The sequence below is a fragment of the Gymnodraco acuticeps genome, unplaced genomic scaffold, assembly GCF_902827175.1.
Source record: "Gymnodraco acuticeps unplaced genomic scaffold, fGymAcu1.1, whole genome shotgun sequence".
In the NCBI taxonomy this organism is placed as follows: Eukaryota; Metazoa; Chordata; class Actinopteri; order Perciformes; family Bathydraconidae; genus Gymnodraco; species Gymnodraco acuticeps.
This window is the reverse complement of record NW_022990396.1, coordinates 279,734-299,148: the sequence shown is the minus strand read 5'-3', so window position 1 is coordinate 299,148 and position 19,415 is coordinate 279,734. Positions and strand designations below refer to the sequence as shown.

Here is a 19,415-nt window from a genome sequence, read left to right as displayed (position 1 = left end):
AAGGGAACAGTAGAAGAAGAAAGACAGGGAGTAAACACTAACAGGACCACACTATGGGCTCTGGCAGTGTTTAAAGACTGGTTAATGGAAAAGAAAATGTGAACAGACTTGGACAGTTACAGAAAACGTCGATCAAGCTGCTGTTGATGTTTTGGAAAAGTGTGCAGCCTTAGTTTCTTTGTCTATTTCAACACTAGATGGCAGTGCAGACAATGTATCCACAAAAGCCCAGACCCTGTTTTTTTTTTTTAAATCAACACTTAAAACTCACGTTTTCTAGCTGGCCTTCTAGGCTTCTCTTCTCAAGAATAACTTTTATCCAAGACCTTTTCCCTCTCTAACCTCTTGAGGTTTTATTAGAGGGAAACGGTTTGCAGAGTGGCTTAGACAGGCCGGGAGTGTTACGATTCGTAGACACAGCGTACCTCCCTATCTCTCATCAATTTCCAACTAAGGCTCCAGTGGGGACCTTGTTCCCTGAGTGTGCCTCTCCACCTATGTTTCTTACTCTCTTACTTGCTACCCTTTGCCCTCAACCTATTCTAAGGGAGTGCTTGTTCTTCCGTCTGTCTGTCTGTGTCTGTGTATTCTCTTGTTCCGATTAACCCCGCCAAAGTTTTTCTTGTTTTGTATCTATATCTACGCCGGGATCTAGAGTCGAGGCTGATCTTCTTGCTGTGGTCCTGTGTCCTGGATCCTCTATCCTAAGTTCTGGATTAAGTCGTGGACTTCGGGTCGTGGCTCAACCTGTCTCTGCGGTCCTGCCTGGGTCTCGTCATGCTGCCTCCCTGATGGCTTCCACAGGATTGTAGTTGACATCTTCGTAGATTCATCTTCTTATTACAGACACATGCATTTCCTAACATTCGGTCTATATGCTGTAAAATATATTATCTCTTCGATTTACACACGGCATCTATTGCACGTCTGTCCGTCCTGGGAGAGGGATCCCTCCTCTGTTGCTCTCCCTGAGGTTTCTCCCATTTTTTTCCCCTTTAAACTGTGGGATTTCTCCGGAAGATTTTCCTTGTACGATGTGAGGGTCTAAGGACAGAGGGTGTCGTTTTTTTTCTCATACTGATATTCTGAACAATCTGTGCTGTAAACAATTAGCTGTAAAGTGTCTCTACTGTAGGCTATTTTTATTATATGTACAGCACTTTGGCTCAACCAAAAATTGTTTATAAATGTGCTATATAAATAAAACTTGATTTGATTTGAAAAGCGTTATGTATTCATCAAATGAATCTACATCATGTTATTTTCATCATCACAACCATACAGTAAATGTTGTTGTTTCCTTGTGTACAACTTTACTTTTGGTACCTAGTATATCTTGATGCCAATACTTTTGTACTTTTAATTCAGTAGGATTTTCAATGAAGGAGTTTTACAATCACAATTGTTACTAAAGAGAGAACTTCTATCCACCTCTGTCTCAGTGGGGGTTTCAGAGAAGGGGTAAGGAGAGTGTTTGTGCATGAACAGATTCAACATGGCAAGATGACAGATAGAACAGAGGAGATCAAATAAAGGTAGACGGGGGGAAAAGAGACAGTGAATAAGTAAGACAGAAAATAATTAAATCCAGAGGAAAGAGAGTTAAGACATCAGAGCCGCTGTACTTGCCTCTCAGTCTCATTATGATGGTATTAAGAACATTCCCCAAGGGAACAGAGAGAAAGTCGGTCTGCTTTTAAGCCGCTAGGTCTGATGGGAAACTAAGGAATGCTTTAGATTTTAAAAGACTCTCTGTAGTGCTTATTTAAAGTTGATTTGCTCTTAAAGCGGTCTTATTATTCTTTTTGGGGTTTTCTCTTTCCTGTAGTGTGTGCTATAGATTTGTGTGCATGTAAATGGTCTGCAAATGCTAAAATCCCCAAGCTCCCTCCAAAGGGAGTTCCTCTTTTATTTATTTGTATTCAGTTGGTTTTAAGTGTTTTTATTAATCACGCAGCTGTGTGGCAAGGGAGGTGAGAGTATTGTTTTAATATTAGTTTATGGTTTGTGAAGCACTTTGTTTTACCTTTTGCGTATGAAAAGTGATGTATAAATACATTTTTATTTGATATTGAGAAAACAATGTCTAGTGTACGGGTGTGCCTCAATGTGTGTGTGTGTGTGTGTGTGTGTGTGTGTGTGTGTGTGTGGTGTGTGTGTGTGTGTGTGTGTGTGTGTGTGTGAGTACCTGCAGGATACAGCTGGTGATGTCAGAGGCTATCTTGGCGTGCGGGGTGTCCTCTGTGTTTTCTCCCTGCGGGGTGAGGTTGTGCTCCAGACACGACTCCCACAGCCCCACCAGCGCCTCGCTGTGCCGCTCGATGGAGCCCGTCTCCCGTATCGCCGTGGTGATGCGCGTGATGCAGATCTCCACCACCGCCTGGTCGTTGTCATTGGTCAGATAGTCCTGTGAGCCGGCAGATGGTGAGAGGGCACAATGAATTAAGGATACAGTGATGAATGAAGGACAAAAAGATGAGTTATGGATAAGAGCATGAATAATTAATCAAACTAGAACATGCCCTTTGATATCTTAGATAAATTCATCCTGGATAGAGACAGTTTACATGTAGCGGGATTAGGTGACTGTATCCCCTTACAGTTACCGGTACATAAAACACATCAGATTAGTGTTACATTTCTAAAACTTGTGGATTACTAGCATGATAACAATGTTAGTAAAACAAAATTGAAAGGGCATATTGTGTTTGTTGTAAAAGGATAACATTTAATTTCTTCTTTGTAAATTGTACTGTTCTGTAGGCTAATACTTTAAGTGTGAATCTATACGCCTACTGCCTGAATCGGATTCATGGTTTCACTTTCTTTGGTTCATTTGTTCTGTTTTTATTTCAGTAGGTGTACCTGTGTGTTCATAACATTGTGTGTGTGAGTTTAACTGTGTGTATTAAACAGCTCAGAGTTTTTATTTCCTCTTTTTTAAAACTGTAGTATGTGCTCATGTGTTTCATTGTTGGTGTATAGGCCACTGCCTGAATATGCTGAATGAAAGGCATGTTTTCCTATAAATAAAATCTCTGAGCAGAGGACACATTTATGATCCTAAATATCTTGGTTACTTCCTGTCTATGTGTTGGTTTCTGACCTGTGAGCACGAGATGGCCTTGATCTGGTCCAGAGCCTGAGACAGACAGGCCTCGATCTCTGAGTCCTCCAGAGAAAATAGATCCCCCGCCCTGGACAGATCCCGCTGCCCCAGCACCCGGCTGAACAGCTGGTGCATCCTGGTCCGGTTTTGGGGACTCCTTTCAGACCAGTTTGGGACTGGTGTCCAGTTTAAGAGCCCTTAATGGTGCATGGATACATCCCTGACATATTGCTCAAGAACAGCAATCTTTTAAACGTTCCTCCGGGCTAACATTTAGAGAGTATAAAAATTCCTCTGCATTTTACGTAACGTACAGAGTCTAAAATATTACATTTTTCACCATTTTAGGTATTCTGGCTTCGGTGAATGTACTCAAATTGTAAAATAACTCCAAGAAGTGATAGGTCATCATTAATACTTCAAAGAATGATGATTTTTTTTTTATATCCTCTTCAGTATGGTCCAGTTTTAGGTAGGTTGGAGAGGAACGGACGAGTTTGGCCCGATGTTTTTCTGGGTCTGCCCGAGGCCCGTTACCATGGAGATGAGGGATTTTCTGGAGGAGGCAGCGTTTCTACAGCAGAGTCCTGGAGTAAAAAGAGGGAGAGGTAGGTTACATTAGGAAGGGTTAAATGAAACAAGAACATCGTCAGGGTGAGCAGGACCAACGACTTGACTCACATTATCGATATTAAATGATAGTATTGCTTCCGAATATAAAAGTGTGTACCAACGGCTGGAACTGCAGTGACAGCAACGTAATCGAGCATTTCTATAACTGTCCAAGTCTGTTCACATTTTATTTTACATTAACCAGTCTTTAAACACTGCCATACCGTGTCCCTGTTATTGTTAACTTCCTGTCCGTCTTCTTCTGCTGTTGTGCTCTCCACAAATATAAGAATAAATGTAAAAAAAGTGGAGACTAATGTTTCTTCACAGCTGACTTTAAATTGACCGGACTTCTTTCTGCGGATTGATATGACTGCACATAGTCCCTTGTCTGATAGCGACAAATAGCCAATGTCCACATTGACCAATCAGAATAGTATTCAACTAAGCAGTGTAATAAAAAGAATCCTGGGATGTTCATTTTGATTTCTGGGTCAGCCTACAAAAATATGTCATCACTGCACCACTCGGTTTATTTTTATAACAACAATAACGTAACTTCCTCGGCCAAGGTATGCTGTCAGACAGGCTTCATGTGAAAATGAAATTGAACAACAATGTTTGAAGTATCTTAAAAAGAACTCCTACTCCTGTCACTGTCCCTCATCTATCCCTCCCCCATTTTTCTATCTTCCTGTTTCCCTCTGTAAGTTAATATTTGAGTAACAGGTAATGGATGACTCCTTGCTAATGTGTGACATATGTGCTTCAAAATCATACATACCTCACACACACACACACACAAACACACACACACACACACACACACACACTCTGGGAACGTATGACTACAGTTTCCAGTCACAGAGGTGTCTGCTTTAACTGTGCAGTTTTGGAGAGCATATTTTACAGTGTGGTGACTTCAAATTAAAGTCCATTAAGCATGTTAAATGTTCACCATCTATTCAAATAATGTGTCATTTGTTTTATTCCTAATATGTTTTTCTAGTATTCATTCTGATGCAATATTATAATTTATAAATACAGGATGGTTCATTGAGAATAAACAGTTATCTGGTATGAATGTTGTGAATGAAGTCAGAGCTGAGGGAATTTAAAGGCGCTATGTTAACTATTATCACTGATTCCGTCAGCCTCAATTAAACATTAAACACCAGGAAGGGTTTGAGGCGTGTTTAACACACACATAAGAACCCAGACAGAGGCTTGGGGACGAGCGGATTACATTAAAAGAGAGTACGTTATCAGGAAACGATAAGAGGCCTGTGGCGCAGTGGGTTGTGCGTTGGATCATGAACAGGTTCAAACCCAGCATGTCGTTGTGGGCAAGACACTTCACCCCAAATTGCTCCTGTGGAGATTGCCCACAGTATTGAGTATGTAAATCGCTTTGGATTAAAGTGTCTAGCAAGTGACATGTCATGTAATGTAATGTAACTAGTAACTGTAACGGATTACATCTTTGAAGAGGCCCTGCTATGTTTTTTAGGGTTTTCGCTTCCCTGTAGTTTGGGTTGTACAGGTGTTTGTGTATGTAAATGGTCTGCAAAAGCTAAAATCCTAAAGTTCCCCCCCCCCCTGCCTGAAACAACTCAATTGGACTCCTTTGTTTACTTCCAGAACATTGTGATATAACTACGTAACACTCGTGCTTCTATTGGCTAGCGCTCCAACACATTGTACGTGATTGGTTGAGGGGCGGGACATCTTTAAACGGTCGACTAATCCCAACAGAGCCGGGCAGCTAACCAAAGCTTCCCAATCAGAGCAGATTGGGTTCTGGGACTGGCTTCTGTGTAATAAAGACCGGTTTGAAAGATGAAGTATGTTAACATGTCATGCCACAATAACCCTCCCAAACCCGTCTCAAAGTGAGTATCATCAGTGGTTCCCAACCTGGGGGCCACTTTTTTTTTTACATATATTGTAACGCAATACATGATTGTCGCTAAAAGCCTTGTCTCTAAATTACAATAACATATTTTTAAAAATTGATTAATTAATATTAACAAAAATTCAAGTTAGTAGCTAATAAAGGCATAAAAAGACAGAAATGTAAAAACATTTCTTTAATAGAAATATTTCTTCTGCCCGTAAAGTGTCCAAACCAGGCTTGTCTGGATAAGCGCATTTTTAAAAACATAGTCATTGTCCATACCGGTTTCAGTTGGATTATTTGTCACAGTTGCTCCGATCAGATCGGTCTCCTCCATTTTGTAGATTATTTACGACTTTTGAATCCACATAAACACATCGGCAAAATCCGGCTTACTTTGAGCATGTGTTTTAAACAGTTTAATCCCTTTGTGAATTGTTTCCACTTCCGCGTCGTCCTTTAATTTCTTCATACAGCGGGAATCCAAATGAATTAATCCTGAGTCCAATAATCATCAAAGTCACTCCAATAGTGCTCCTTAATTACGCTTTCATCCTCCTTTAACAAAATACTTCACATTCATCCAGTTTGTGACAGTAGTTGTAGCATTTTTGAGACTTTGAAACTTTAATTACCGCTGTTTCCCCCCCTTGTGTGTGTGTGTGTGTGTGTGGAGGGGGGCGCGCAACTTCTAACAGGAGTCATTTGAGGGGGCTCTTGAGAAAAAAGGTTGGGAACCCCTGATGGTTTCTTAACATCTGTCCTAAACAAACACACTGCTGTGTGTGCTGCTTTATGTTCATAACACTTTAAAGAAAAACTTTGCAAGTAGGAAACAAACACATTATTCAAAACAGACACCCACTGTGTATGCTCCCTGCTTTCAGAGGATGAGTGTCTAAGCATATGTATCTGTGTCATTGTCTGTTTGCTGCTCCAACTTTTCACTACAATCAAACGGCACCAAGCTTGGGGAGCAACAGATTACATTAGTTTTAAAGGTAACTATTATTCATAACGGATTACATTTTTTAAGTATCCCTCCCAACCCTGGACGTCATCTAGTTCTGTCACCTTCCTCTAAAAGTCACGCTGCGGCGAGCCAAAGGAAACAAAGCGGAGCCCTCTGGAGACGTCGTCTGCCCTGCCAACACGCTGATGGGAGAGCAGCCCATTGCCAGAAAACCACATCAGGAATTCGTATTGGTCCGAGCCAGGCTGCCGGGACCAAAACTACAAAACTACCATAAACAAAAACCTATCCTTGACCTTCGGATCAGGGGAGCACTGGTTCAATTCCCACCACAGTCAGCATGTCGTTGTGTCCCTGCAAGACACTTCACCCCAAATTGCTCCAGTGGGGATTGCCAACAGTATTGAGTAGATGTAAGTAGCTTTGGGTAAAAGCGTCTAACAAGTAACATGTGATGTAACATGTCAGTGCATGGAAACACTCGTCCATGCTTTCATCACTTCCAGACTCCACTAGCATCTTCTACGGTTTACCAAACTAAATAAAAACGTCTATGTGTCCAGAAGCCATCAATCCTTCATAACCTCCACTATCTCTGTTGATACAGGATTGATATTTGTCCAATAACTAATGTTTGTCACAAGTGTAATATGAAAGACAACAGAACAATGTGACCTTAGAAAAGCAGAAACCAAGACATTTAGGATCAAACATGTGTCCTCTGCTCAGAGATCTTATTTATAGGAAAACCTGCCTTTGGTTAAGCAGATTCAGGCAGTAGGCGTATAGATTCACACTTCAAATATTATACTACAAAACGTTGGGTTACGTATGGTAACCCTTGTTATATTAGCACAGGCGGAGCCCTCTACTGGACTATATGGGTACTACCTTACCCTGCGAGCATTCTCCCACTGAGACTTCTATAGACGTAGCCGGCCTTGGGCGGGCCTACCTGAATGCGTGCGCATCACACCGTATAAAAGGAGGCCTCACCTCCTGACTATCATCCTACACCTCTCTTCAGCGAGCGGAATAGGACAGACAGTGCCCTGGGTAGAGGGCTCCGCCTGTGCTAATATAACAAGGGTTACCATACGTAACCCAACGTTATATCTCTCACAGGCTCCGCCCTCTACTGGACTCTATGGGTACAGTGGGTGGAGCCGCGATGTATACGCGCACTGTCGTCCAACAACAATATTCCACCCTACTGCCCCTGACCGGCTTTTATGGTCAGCAGCTGCTGCCCCACATTCTCCTTTAACCCGGTTGTAACCGAGGAGAAATCTGGGCTGTGGCTGACAGAGCACACCCTGCTGCGCTTACCTCGCAGAAAGTGTGCTCAAAAAACAGTGCCGGGGGACCCCCCCCCCGCCCATAGACGGATGGGGAGAGCCCCCTCGGCCCCGAATGGGCTTACTACACGCCTGCCTCCCTGAATCCCTAAGGATAACAGGGAGAGCGTCCGAGCCCACGTCCCACACTCAAACACTGACCCCGTGCAGAGTGTGTGGACTAAAGTGTGGAGGGCTACCCCCCTCCTGCCTCTCGACAGGAGGAGAGTAGTCCTCCAGCCCTGTAAGGGCCCAGTGCGCCCCCCCCCCCCCGCCCCTCCCGGGACCCTCAGAAGGCCCGAGAACAGCGAAGGCGCATTACGTCCGGGGAGGGGGTCAGATGCCAACTGACCCACAACCCCCCTCCCCCCTACCAGTCCTGTGTTGCCCCCGCAAGCACAGACGAGGAGAAAGAGCCCGACATGTCCAAGAGATAAAACCTTATGAAGGGGCCTGGCGTCGACCAAGACGCCGCTGTGCAAAGCTGTTTTCCACGACAATGCTTTCAGAGAGGAGAGCTCCAGAGGCTCAAACGGCCCAGAGGCCAGAGCCTCGAGCACTAGGGGCAGGTCCCACTGTGGGGTGGAGGCGTGCACTACTGGGCGCAGCCTCCTGACCCCCTGTAAAAACCGCAACATCAGTGGTTGACTAAAGGCTGACCTGCCGCCAAATCCCTCATGGCAGGACGAGATGGCTGCTGCATACACTTTCACTGTTGAATGCGCAAGCCCTCTGTCCACCAGTAAGAAGGATAAAATAGAGCCTAACTCACAAGATAGGGGCTCTATTCTCTGCTCCTCACACCATCGCTGGAATCCTAGCCACTTTGGCCTGTAACAGGCTGTGGTGGATCCAGCTCTAGCTGCCTGGATAGACTGAATAACACTATCAGACAATCCACCCTGTCTCAGCCTGTCCCTCTCAGGAGCCAAACCTGGAGAGGACGGCCGAGAGTGGGTAACGCCCCGATTGCACCTGCCTCTTGAGACATCGCCCCCCAGAACTGGGGAACCGCCCAGGGCTGGCCCACCTTCATCTGTGTCATCTCTGAGTACCACGGCGCCCCAACGCGATCCGGAGCCACTAGGATGACTGACAGACGTTCTCGCCTCACTCTCCTCAGGAGGGGGAGAATGAGACGCAGCGGTGGAAAGGCGTATAGCAGCTTCCTTGGCCATGGCTCGTGTGCAAACGCGTCCACCCCCAAGGGTGGGTCGTCGCTCCGAGCCACGGAGAACCACAGGGCACAGTGGCTGTTTCGCCGGCTGGCGAACAGATCCACTTCCGCTCTCCCGAACTGGGCCCAGATTTGCTTCACCACCCTCGGGTGAAGCACCCACTCGCCTGAAAGGGGGCCGCTCCTCGACATGAGGTCGGTCCCTCTGTTCTCCAGTCCCGGGATATGGAGGGCTCTCAGAGATAACACCACCTCTGAAGCCCATAACCACAGTTCCTCCGCTGTGGTCAACAAGGCGGCAGATCGAACTCCGCCCTGCCTGTTGATGTAAGCCACTGTGGTGCTGTTGTCGCTCCTGACCATTACATGCCTCCCTTGAATTAGGGGCCTGAAATGCTGGAGGACTAACACTACCGCCCGTAGCTCTAGGAGGTTGCTGTGTCGAGACTCTGTTAGAGCCCAGCGCCCACCTATAGCGCTCTTCAGGCAGGTCCCTCCCCATCCTGTTCTGGATGCATCGGTGAACACTGTGATGTAGGAGGTCACCCGTCCCAGTGGAGACCCCCTCCGGAGGTGATCCGGAGACCCCCAAAACCGGAGGTTTCCCTCCACTGAGGGGGGTATGGTCACCAGCCGCCGCCTGTGCCTCTTGGGATCCAAGCGCAGGCTGGAGAACCACCTCTGCAGGCGGCGCATATGTAGTAACCCTAACGGGACCACCATGTGAGCAGCCGCCATGAGACCCAATGTCTGCATGTAAAAGCTGTCACTGTTGCCCCCTGTCGCAGCCTGCGCACCCCCTGAAGAAGGGACGCACGTCTGCTCTCTGACAGGGTGGCGCGCGACGCGCCTGCATCGAGCACCACACCCAAATACAGCGCCCGTTGGTAAGGTATGGGGGTGCTCTTTTTCCAATTGATCGCAAAGCCCAATTTGGTCAGGTGTGTGATCAATTGTGCTGTGCAAAACATTGCCTGTTCCCGTGACCCAGCCATGACTATGAGGTCGTCTATTTAAAAGAAAACTCTCATGCCGTGTGCGCGCAGCGGTTGAAGCGCTGTGGCCACACATTTGCTGAATGTGCGTGGGGATAGGGAATAGCCGAACGGCAGCCTGTTGTACTCGTAGGCTATTCCCTGGAAGGCAAAACGCAGATACTTTCTGTGCTCTGGAGCAATTTCTACATGAAAGTACGCGTCTTTCAGGTTGATGGTGGTGAACCAATCGCCTGGCTGCACAAGCCCCAGTAACTATTTCATAGTTAACCTGCGGAATTTCCTGCACGAAGTGTGGCGATTCAGGCCGCTGAGATCTAGAATAGGTCTAAATTCCCCTGTCTTCCTGAGAACCAGGAAGTACATGGAATAAAGATCATTTTCTCTGTGCTGAGGGTGCACAACAGACACAGCCTGTTTCTGCACCAGAGCCTGAATCTCTGCTGAGAGGAAACGCATCTCCTCCTGGGAGGACAGATTTACCTCTTGCATGCCCATAAAAAAGGTGGGTGTGGGACACCCACAAGACAGTGGTCCATGTGATACATTGGTACAGTGTATAGACATGTGGTACAGTGGGACGCTGCAAAACTGGAGTGAATGGCCCCGTTTCAGCGTCCTGTCCCTCCACCTTGTAAGCACACAGCTGAGTTTCCATTCCCCAGAACATTGTGTTAATGGACAAGCCCTCAGGTGTGGGGCAGCAGCTATGAAGCTGTGATACTCTCTGGTGACCCGTCCCGCCGCAAAAACTCCCCACGAAGGGAAGATTTGCCCATGGAGGGTTGACACAGAAAGGGCCGATTATTTACTGAGGACCCTGAACGCACCGCCGCGCGCTCTTGTGTGAGCGCGCGCTCCACCCTAATGCTGTTCTCACCACTACGGTAAACAGCATTCATCGGAGTCTTTATAGGCGTAGTGTGTTTTACTAAGGTCCCTGTATTAATGCTGTATTTCCCATTGCAACGGTGAAATGCATTAATCGGAGCTATTATACCAGGCAAGGTGTGTTTTCTGACAACAGCACGCCGGCAATAGCGTCTCTTGAACCCGCACAGTGCTTTGACAGCACTCGGTTTATTCCACTCACGTGCACACGCCCCCCTGCTGGCTCCCTATACTGGGGTTTACAGCGGGGGCGGGGAGTGTAGGACAGTGTTTCTTCCTCTGGGAATGGGCAAGAAGCAGCCACGCTGCGACTACTCCTCATCCCGAGAGCAAGGAGATCGAGCCAAAGAGCCCTCCGTAAACACGGGGGCTCCCAGGAGATCAACACGATCCTCTTTGGAAAGTGCCACGCGGCGTGATATCCCAGGGACATCACACGGCGGGCAGCGGCGGCGGCCTGTGATGAAGTAGGGTCGACCCTATATCATGTGAAGCCACCGAGCACCGGTCCCCGGGGGAACCGGGCCTGGGGCAAGGCCCGTGGACCAAGCTACTTATTCGGCCTTGCGGCCTAATAATCGCTCTGACCTGGTGAGGCGGGGGCATCTCTAGCAATGAGTGAGTAGCCCACACACCCGCCGCCATGATCATCATCCAGGGAGAGTACAGCCCTGGGCGGTGGACTTCCATGGACGATAGACCCGGAAGGAATAGCGAACGTGAATGGCACCGCCTCGGCCATATCCTGGTCCCCCAAATACTCGAATCTAGCAGTGGCGACTCCCTGGAGGTATGATAACTCTTTTTAAACGTCTCTCAGTCTTTCGTGGAATCACTTCCACTGCTGAAGAGAAAAGGATGATAGTCAGGAGGTGAGGCCTCCTTTTATACGGTGTGATGCGCGCGCATTCAGGTAGGCCCGCCCAAGGCCGGCTACGTCTATAGAAGTCTCAGTGGGAGAATGCTCGCAGGGTAAGGTAGTACCCATAGAGTCCAGTAGAGGGCGGAGCCTGGGAGAGATATAACAGCACAGCTTACAATGAAGAAATACATTTGATCCCTTTCCAGCAAACACGATATGTTCTTCTTAGTTTTTTACCAACATTGTAATCCTGCTAGTAATCCACAATTTTCTGAAATGTAACAGTATTCTTATTTGTTATGTAACTGAAAGGGAATACAGCCACCTTTATTTTGTATCCCGATTGCATAATGCCGTTACATGTCATCACAAGCTTGGAGTAGGAAAATCGAAATCCAGAAAGATGAAGGGACAGAGAGGACAGATGGAGAGGATCAGAGAAAGACAACAGAAAAAAACACGCAGGAAAACAGACACCAGGAGGAGAGGAGGAAGGATAGTCAGAGGGAGAAGAAAGCCAGAGGTGGATAAGGTTTCTGTGTCCTGAATTCCCAGTGCAACCTGCAGATAACACACACACTGAGCTTCCATTATTCTACCTGAATGCCTCATTAAAAGCCACACACACACACACACACACACACACACACACACACACACACACACACACACACACACACACACACACACACACACACACACACACACACACACACACACACACACACACACACACACACACACACACACACACACACACACACAAGTAATAATAACGCAACTCAAATGTGCTGTTCAGTTAACTGTTAAGCATGTACAGGTGGAAACAAGCTGCCACTATCTGTAACTGTGTGTGTGTGTGTGTGTGTGTGTGTGTGTGTGTGTGTGTGTGTGTGTGTGTGTGTGTGTGTGTGTGTGTGTGTGTGTGTGTGTGTGTGAGTGAAACCAGAGGAAAAAAAACGAACCTGAGGAATTTCAGTTCTTAAACAATCAGCTAGTTACTATTAATCACCCAGCTACGGCTCAGCAAGCTCAGGAATGCAGTCTTTACACACACATACACACACACTCTCTCACACACACACACACACACACACACACACACACACACACACACACACACACACGAATGCACGAACAAATGCACGCACGAATGCACGAACACGCTATGATAGCTAGCAGTAGGTAGTCGTTTTTTGTTGGCAATATCCTTACATTTGATTGTATGTAAAACTCTAGCAGACACCAACATGTTGCAGGAGAGCTGCGGGTAGTGGGCCACTGGGTGAGGGGTTGACAGGGGTGTGTGAGCAGGGGGTGACAGGGGGGTGTGTGCAGGGGGTGAGGGTTGAGAGGGTCCGGCGCTATGTGAGGACAATGTGACCGAAGGGCCTCTCTCCTCCAGCGCTGTCTTCACTCAGCGCTCTGAGAGAGGAAACACTGGCTCTTTTGTATGACCTATAAGACAGACCTCCTTCCCCCGTCTCCCCCCCTTTCTCTCTCTCTCTCTCTCTCTGCTCGGTCGGCCCTATCCTTCTGTGTAATGTGCACCTGCTCACACACACACACACATACACACACACTCACATACTTCAGAAAAGAGCAGAGTGAAAGGGAGAGAAAAGAGCACTGCATTCCTGTTTCATAACTGCTTCATATCTTTCTTTCAGTCTTTATTTATGCATATCCTTATTAGTAAGGGGGAGGAAGAAGGAATGGAGAAGTTCAAACTCGGTTGGAAAGAGTTTTTCATTAATAAGTCATTTGGCAGCTTCATCAACCCTTATTTGCCAAATAAATCGTTTTTAAGCCTTTGAATGAACTTTTTGTTAAGTTAAAACAGTTTTTCAAGCAAGAGACGAACGAGTTTGATTACCAATATTTGATAATTATATCCAAAAAACGTAAATCTGAGAATTGAAAGTGATGTCTGGAGCTCTGAGGAGGCTGGCTGTATTACAGTATACCTGGTCAGGTTATCAAAAAACATGTCAACAATGTTTGTATAACTACTCTCACTGCCTGAACGGTAGAAACAGGTCTGCACTGCAATTCTAACCATAGTGTGTTACATTATAATTACAATAGCCACCTATATGAGGATGGCTTTCTAGATAGATAACGTTCGCTAGTTAGCTTGATAGATGGTCTCATGTAAGCTGGCTAGCTATGTAGAGAGAAAGAGAACACTAGTTAGCTTGATTTACAGATGTGAAAGTGTTTGTAGTTAGAAGCCTTAAATAAGGTCTGTTGTTAATTCAAGCTGAAGAGATTTTCATGTTTTGTTCCACAACATAAGATATGTCAGTAAATACCGACTAGTGAATCTCCAAAGCTTATAAATGTACAAAAAACGGTGGTTGCTAATAAATGTCTAAATGGGGATACTAAACGTAATCACGCCGAACATTAGCCGCCTTTAGCTTAGCGGTGGTGACGTGAAGTAATGTGACCGTGATGTTGTTACTTTATAGCCTAACGTTACATTTTGACTTAAAGCGATATCATTCATGCTTCAAAAATCACAAAGTTGTGGAAATGAGCACCAGAGATTATTTTCTACAATATACTGAAATCCAATGGAAAAATCCCATTGGCTTTTTGTCGAGGGAGCCTACAGAAATAAGTCCTCCCTGCAGCACTCTGTAATCCATACTAATGGTACAATTGGGACTAAAAGCTGGTAAAGTTGGTAGTTTCCCTACAACTGGGCCAATCACTGTAACTGATGTCATGAATTTCATGAATAAATAAGATGAATAAGTCACAAAGAAGAGATTCCCTGAAGATTTCTCTGGGACTAGATCCACACTGCCAAAGAGAAATCAGTAAATACTTCTTGAAAGATAGACCCCGGGGTTTGAACATAACGTATGAGTGTGGGACCAAAGGAAAAGCTCTCCATTATTCATGCCCGGAGGTAATGCAGCTGCAGAGCAACGATTGGGAATTACAGTTTGACAGGAGCTGCAGGAGATAACTACAGTAAGAGCAGACTGAAGAGATAAAGTCAGACCGAATGGGACATATGGAGACAGAAAGCAGAGACTGAGCATGACGGGAGAGAGTGAATATCTCACTTTCTCTCTTGAGTGGTCATGGTGCAGCTGATAAGAGCTCCAGACCACAGGAACACTTAATGTGACACTTATGGATGTCTCACTGCAGAAAGACAAGATGTGCATTGAACAGGGTTTGGAGGGTTATCTTAAAAAAATGTAATCCATTAATTTCCTCTAGCGTGTTATAAACGTGTTTGTGCATGTTAACGGTCTGCAAAGGCTAAAATCCCCAATCCCACACACTCCCCCCCTGCCTGAAACGCCTCCATTAGACTCCTTTGTTTATTTCCGGAACATAGTGACATCATTATGTAACAATTGCGCTCCTATTGGCTAATGCTCCAACATATTGTAGGTGATAGGCTAAGGGGCGCGACATCTCTAAGAGGTTGACCAGCCACAACAGAGTCAGCCAGCTAACCAATCAGAGCAGACTGGGCTCTGGTTTCAGACAGAGGGTGAAAAGAGGTGCTGCAGCACAGGCAGTGTGAGAAAAATAAAGACCTTTTTGAACTTTAAAGCATGGAGACATGTTACAGTAGGAACAAAATACTAATATGAACCTGAAGATGAGCATATAACCTTTTTTAAATAATCGGAATCATACATAAACTAGAGAATTGCTTCATAAACTCCCTGATTTGTCATGCAAAAATACATGTTGGGACCCACTTTGCTTTTTAACGTGGTGAAATGTCCCAGACAGGGATATCAAATATTATAACACAAATAATAGAAGGTCCTTAAAGACTATTTTCAATTGGCTTTTCTGTGTGTGGATTTAAGTGTATGTGTGGGTGTGTGTGTGTGTTTGTGTGTCCTCTTTAAAGTTTGCGCTGTGAGACTCAGACTGCACAGAGGATTTCCACAGAAGAAGGATGTGCCGGTGTATTACCGTAACACTCAGCCAACTAACATCCACACATTTTCTGAACCATTTATTATTCATTACTCCCCGATGCTGCCCAAACTCCTCTCCAGGGCTGAACGGAAGCATTTTCTGCTCTCAGCACATACCGGTGAGACCCAGGAGTGCAGGCTTAAGGGGGAAAAGTCAGCGCATTAAATATTAGGACCTCGTTCGTGATAGTGAGTTGCTTTCATATATAGATCCTTAATACATGTTTAATTTGCTGCTAAAATTAGAAGTCATTTAATAACTTGCTTTCTCATTCCTGGATAACAACTATGTTCTTCATGAGCATCTGAGCGTCTGTGCTGCTCTCTGATAAACTGGTGGACATGACAGAGTTGGCAGGAATGAAAAAGGAGTCAAATACATGAATGAATGGATGGAATGCACCTTTTACATTAATTAGAGAATGGTATTGTACAGTAAACTTCATTCACAATGGAGGTGAACAAATATCATTTAATACCTGTTCGTGTGGAAATAAAGCAGGAAAATAATAACAGGAAACTGCCTGAGACATCAACATCTGTCTGTGACCTTGAGGAGTGCCCCCCTCACTCACACACACACACACACACACACACACACACACACACACACACACACACACACACACACACACACACACACACACACACACACAACCACACACACATAGTTGGAGCAACAGTAGATTTCCAGAGCATAACCAGAAATGTTAGACCAAATGATGTGAGTAATGCGACTGAACTTGCCTTTCAAGCTGTAAGCACACATTCCTCTGTATTTCCACCGAAACACACACAGACACACACACACAGAGACACACACACACACACACACACACACACACACACACACAGACAGACACACACACACACAGACACACACGCACACACACACACACGCACTCACACACACACAGACAGAGAGAGAGATGGGTGAGAGAGAGTGAGAGGCGACATGAAAGTACAGCAGGTGTAAAATAAAGGGTAAAAATTGTCCATATAAACCTAAAAAATATTCAGCACGTGTGTCCTCTACAGTGCATCGTATTTCTACACGAGCATTATCGCGTAAATACACTGTTTTACACTGCATTATGCAATAATCAACTCGTCCCTATATTGCATTCATCGCCAAAAACACGAAATACCATATTCAATCCACCTGCACACTCCTCTGTCCATTCATGCTTTCAGTTAACAATGAAAAAGCATTTTTACCCAGCAGGAGAGAGCTGATTCACCCTCATCCAGACAACTTTCCCGACATCAGGGAATGTGGGTGGCATTCATTCCCTTTATCCCAGCAACGCGTTTCTGTCTGTAAACGCTAAAATGCCATGCAACAAGAAAACACAATTCTAATTTCTAACACTTTAAAACCTACAATATCGGACGGTTTACCTGCAAGACGAGGACGCTTCGGTCAGTCCCTCCAAACCGCTCCGTCTGTAGCGGCACAGCAACACACACATTCCGCCTGCCCAGCTTCAGGTTCCCCCACAGAGAGATCATCATCATCCTCGTCGGCCACCATTGGAAAGCGCGCCACCGTGCGGCAGACGAGAGCGCGCCTTGCAACAGGTGGATGGAGGGAGGGACCAGAACGTTCTTATTATACATCCATGGCCAGAGCAGGTTGGGGTTGGGATGCTGCCTTCAAGTGTCCTCGGGAAACATAGGAAACAGCCCATTATAACCTTTGTGATATGTCAAATTAGCTATGACTTTTATTGAGCTGGTTAAGATAAGATAAGATAAGAAGTACTTTATTGATTCCAATTTGGGAAATGTTTGTGTTGCAGCAGCATAAAAATACATGGCATTGTACAATACAACAAATATATACATGTTGAATTACAAAATGCACAGTAACAAATATAAAGCAAGTTATTATACATAAGTATGTGAGGCATGCAATATTAAATATTACACACCAGAGTACCAATTCAACAATTTATAACATTATATGTAATGTATTCAAAGTAAGCATTATTTAACTAAAGGCTGCATGGAAGCCATTCAACTTCTTAATTATTGTATAGACATTTTATACCAAAGAAACTTGGTATACTTGTTAGTATCTTTAATTTTTCCACTTTCTAAGAGTTGTGTTAATGTACATATTGTTGGACAATTAGGTCTATCTTTTAATATTCCATATCATTGGTATTCTTTGCACGTCCTCTGGAATATTTGTTTGCACATCCAAGTATATTGTAAATATGTTTTTATATTTTTAACGTATTTTTACAATTCTTTATATTATATTTATTTTAAATGTATATTTTTTTATTATATTTTTATTGTAACTATTACACCAATACACAAAAGTAATGTATTACATTGCATGTAAAAAACTAAATTGGCAATAAGCCAGATTCAGATTTTGAGTAACTCCTTTTTAAATGTTTATAACTCTCCCATGATAGCAGTTATTTGTAATATGACGTCTATACATTTTTACGAGACGTCCTTTGTTACAATTTTACTCTAGCTTTTTGATACAAATATTTAAAATTGAGATCAGTTAAACATATAAACATGTTGTTATTATTACTGTTGTTGTTATAATCAATATAAATGGGTATTGCAGGAGCAGTAGCAGTGGTATTATTGTTGAATTATTAAATGCTATACCAAAATATATTAATTGTTTCCAATAGTTTGTGGTGTGTCCATTAAGATTGCACTGTGATCAGTAGGCGGTGGTATTTCCCCAGCCAGGACCGGTCAAATTTGACCGCGAACACCAAAGTAAGGGGGGGAACACGAAGACAATAGGAGGGTTAATGAGACTTTACATTTTAGAATTAACAAACGAATCACGACTGGGCCTGATCTATTTGTTCACGCGTATAAATGTAATGTAACATTTTGCACATTTCTGCTCAAAACTACCTCTTTTTAAATCTGCACAGCTCTCCACTTAAATATAGTATATAGTATTTGTGATATTTTATTATATTTTACTTTACTCAGTCTGTCAAATATGTATATGTTGTGTAAATATTGTCTTTATTTATTATGTCTTTATAAGTCTTTACGAGGCGGCAGTGGCGCAGTGTACTAGTGCGTTGGTGTTCGGAACTTCGGATCAGGGGGACCCAGATTCAAACCCCACTGCAGTCAGCATGTTGTTGTGTGTAAGTCTGAACAATGATTATTTGAGTTCCTGGACCTGAACTACAGTGTCAGACTTCGAATGTTTCTGTTTCCTTGCTGTAACACTGTACATTTCCCCTCTGTGGGACGAATAAGGGTATTCTGATTCAGATTTTGATTCTGATTCAGTGTATATTCACAGAGCAAGTTAAAACATAACTTTAACAGTCACACACTTTCTGCTTCCCTTTCCATTACAGCATTTAACACCGGAGGACAAAGACACTGACTTTTGCCCCTGCCTACAAGTGGCCAAAAACAAGTACTTTTACAGATTCAAACCACAAACATCTTATAAATGCACTTTTTAAACTGTAGTTTTCTCCTATAAAAGGATATAACATGATAAATGGAAATCATATTGTATCTGATGGTATTTGATAAACATTTGTTTGTGCAAGTTTGTGTTACTTGGAAATTACTAATACAAAACATCAC

The 19,415-nt window shown here is 44.4% G+C and overlaps 1 protein-coding gene across 1 annotated transcript in view; it reads right to left on the bottom strand.

The window, feature by feature from the left end:
* Positions 1–17,362, bottom strand: part of veph1 (ventricular zone expressed PH domain-containing 1) — a 101,869-nt gene extending 84,507 nt beyond the window's left edge. Inside the window, exons 1-3 of the mRNA XM_034224567.1 lie at positions 17,217–17,362; positions 3,107–3,696; positions 2,189–2,407 (exon numbers count right to left, since the gene is read on the bottom strand). Of these exons, the coding sequence (XP_034080458.1) occupies positions 2,189–2,407; positions 3,107–3,244 (357 nt within the window). The 5' untranslated portion in view covers positions 3,245–3,696; positions 17,217–17,362. The remainder of the gene's footprint in view (positions 1–2,188; positions 2,408–3,106; positions 3,697–17,216) is intronic.
* Between the last annotated feature and the right edge of the window lie 2,053 nt (positions 17,363–19,415).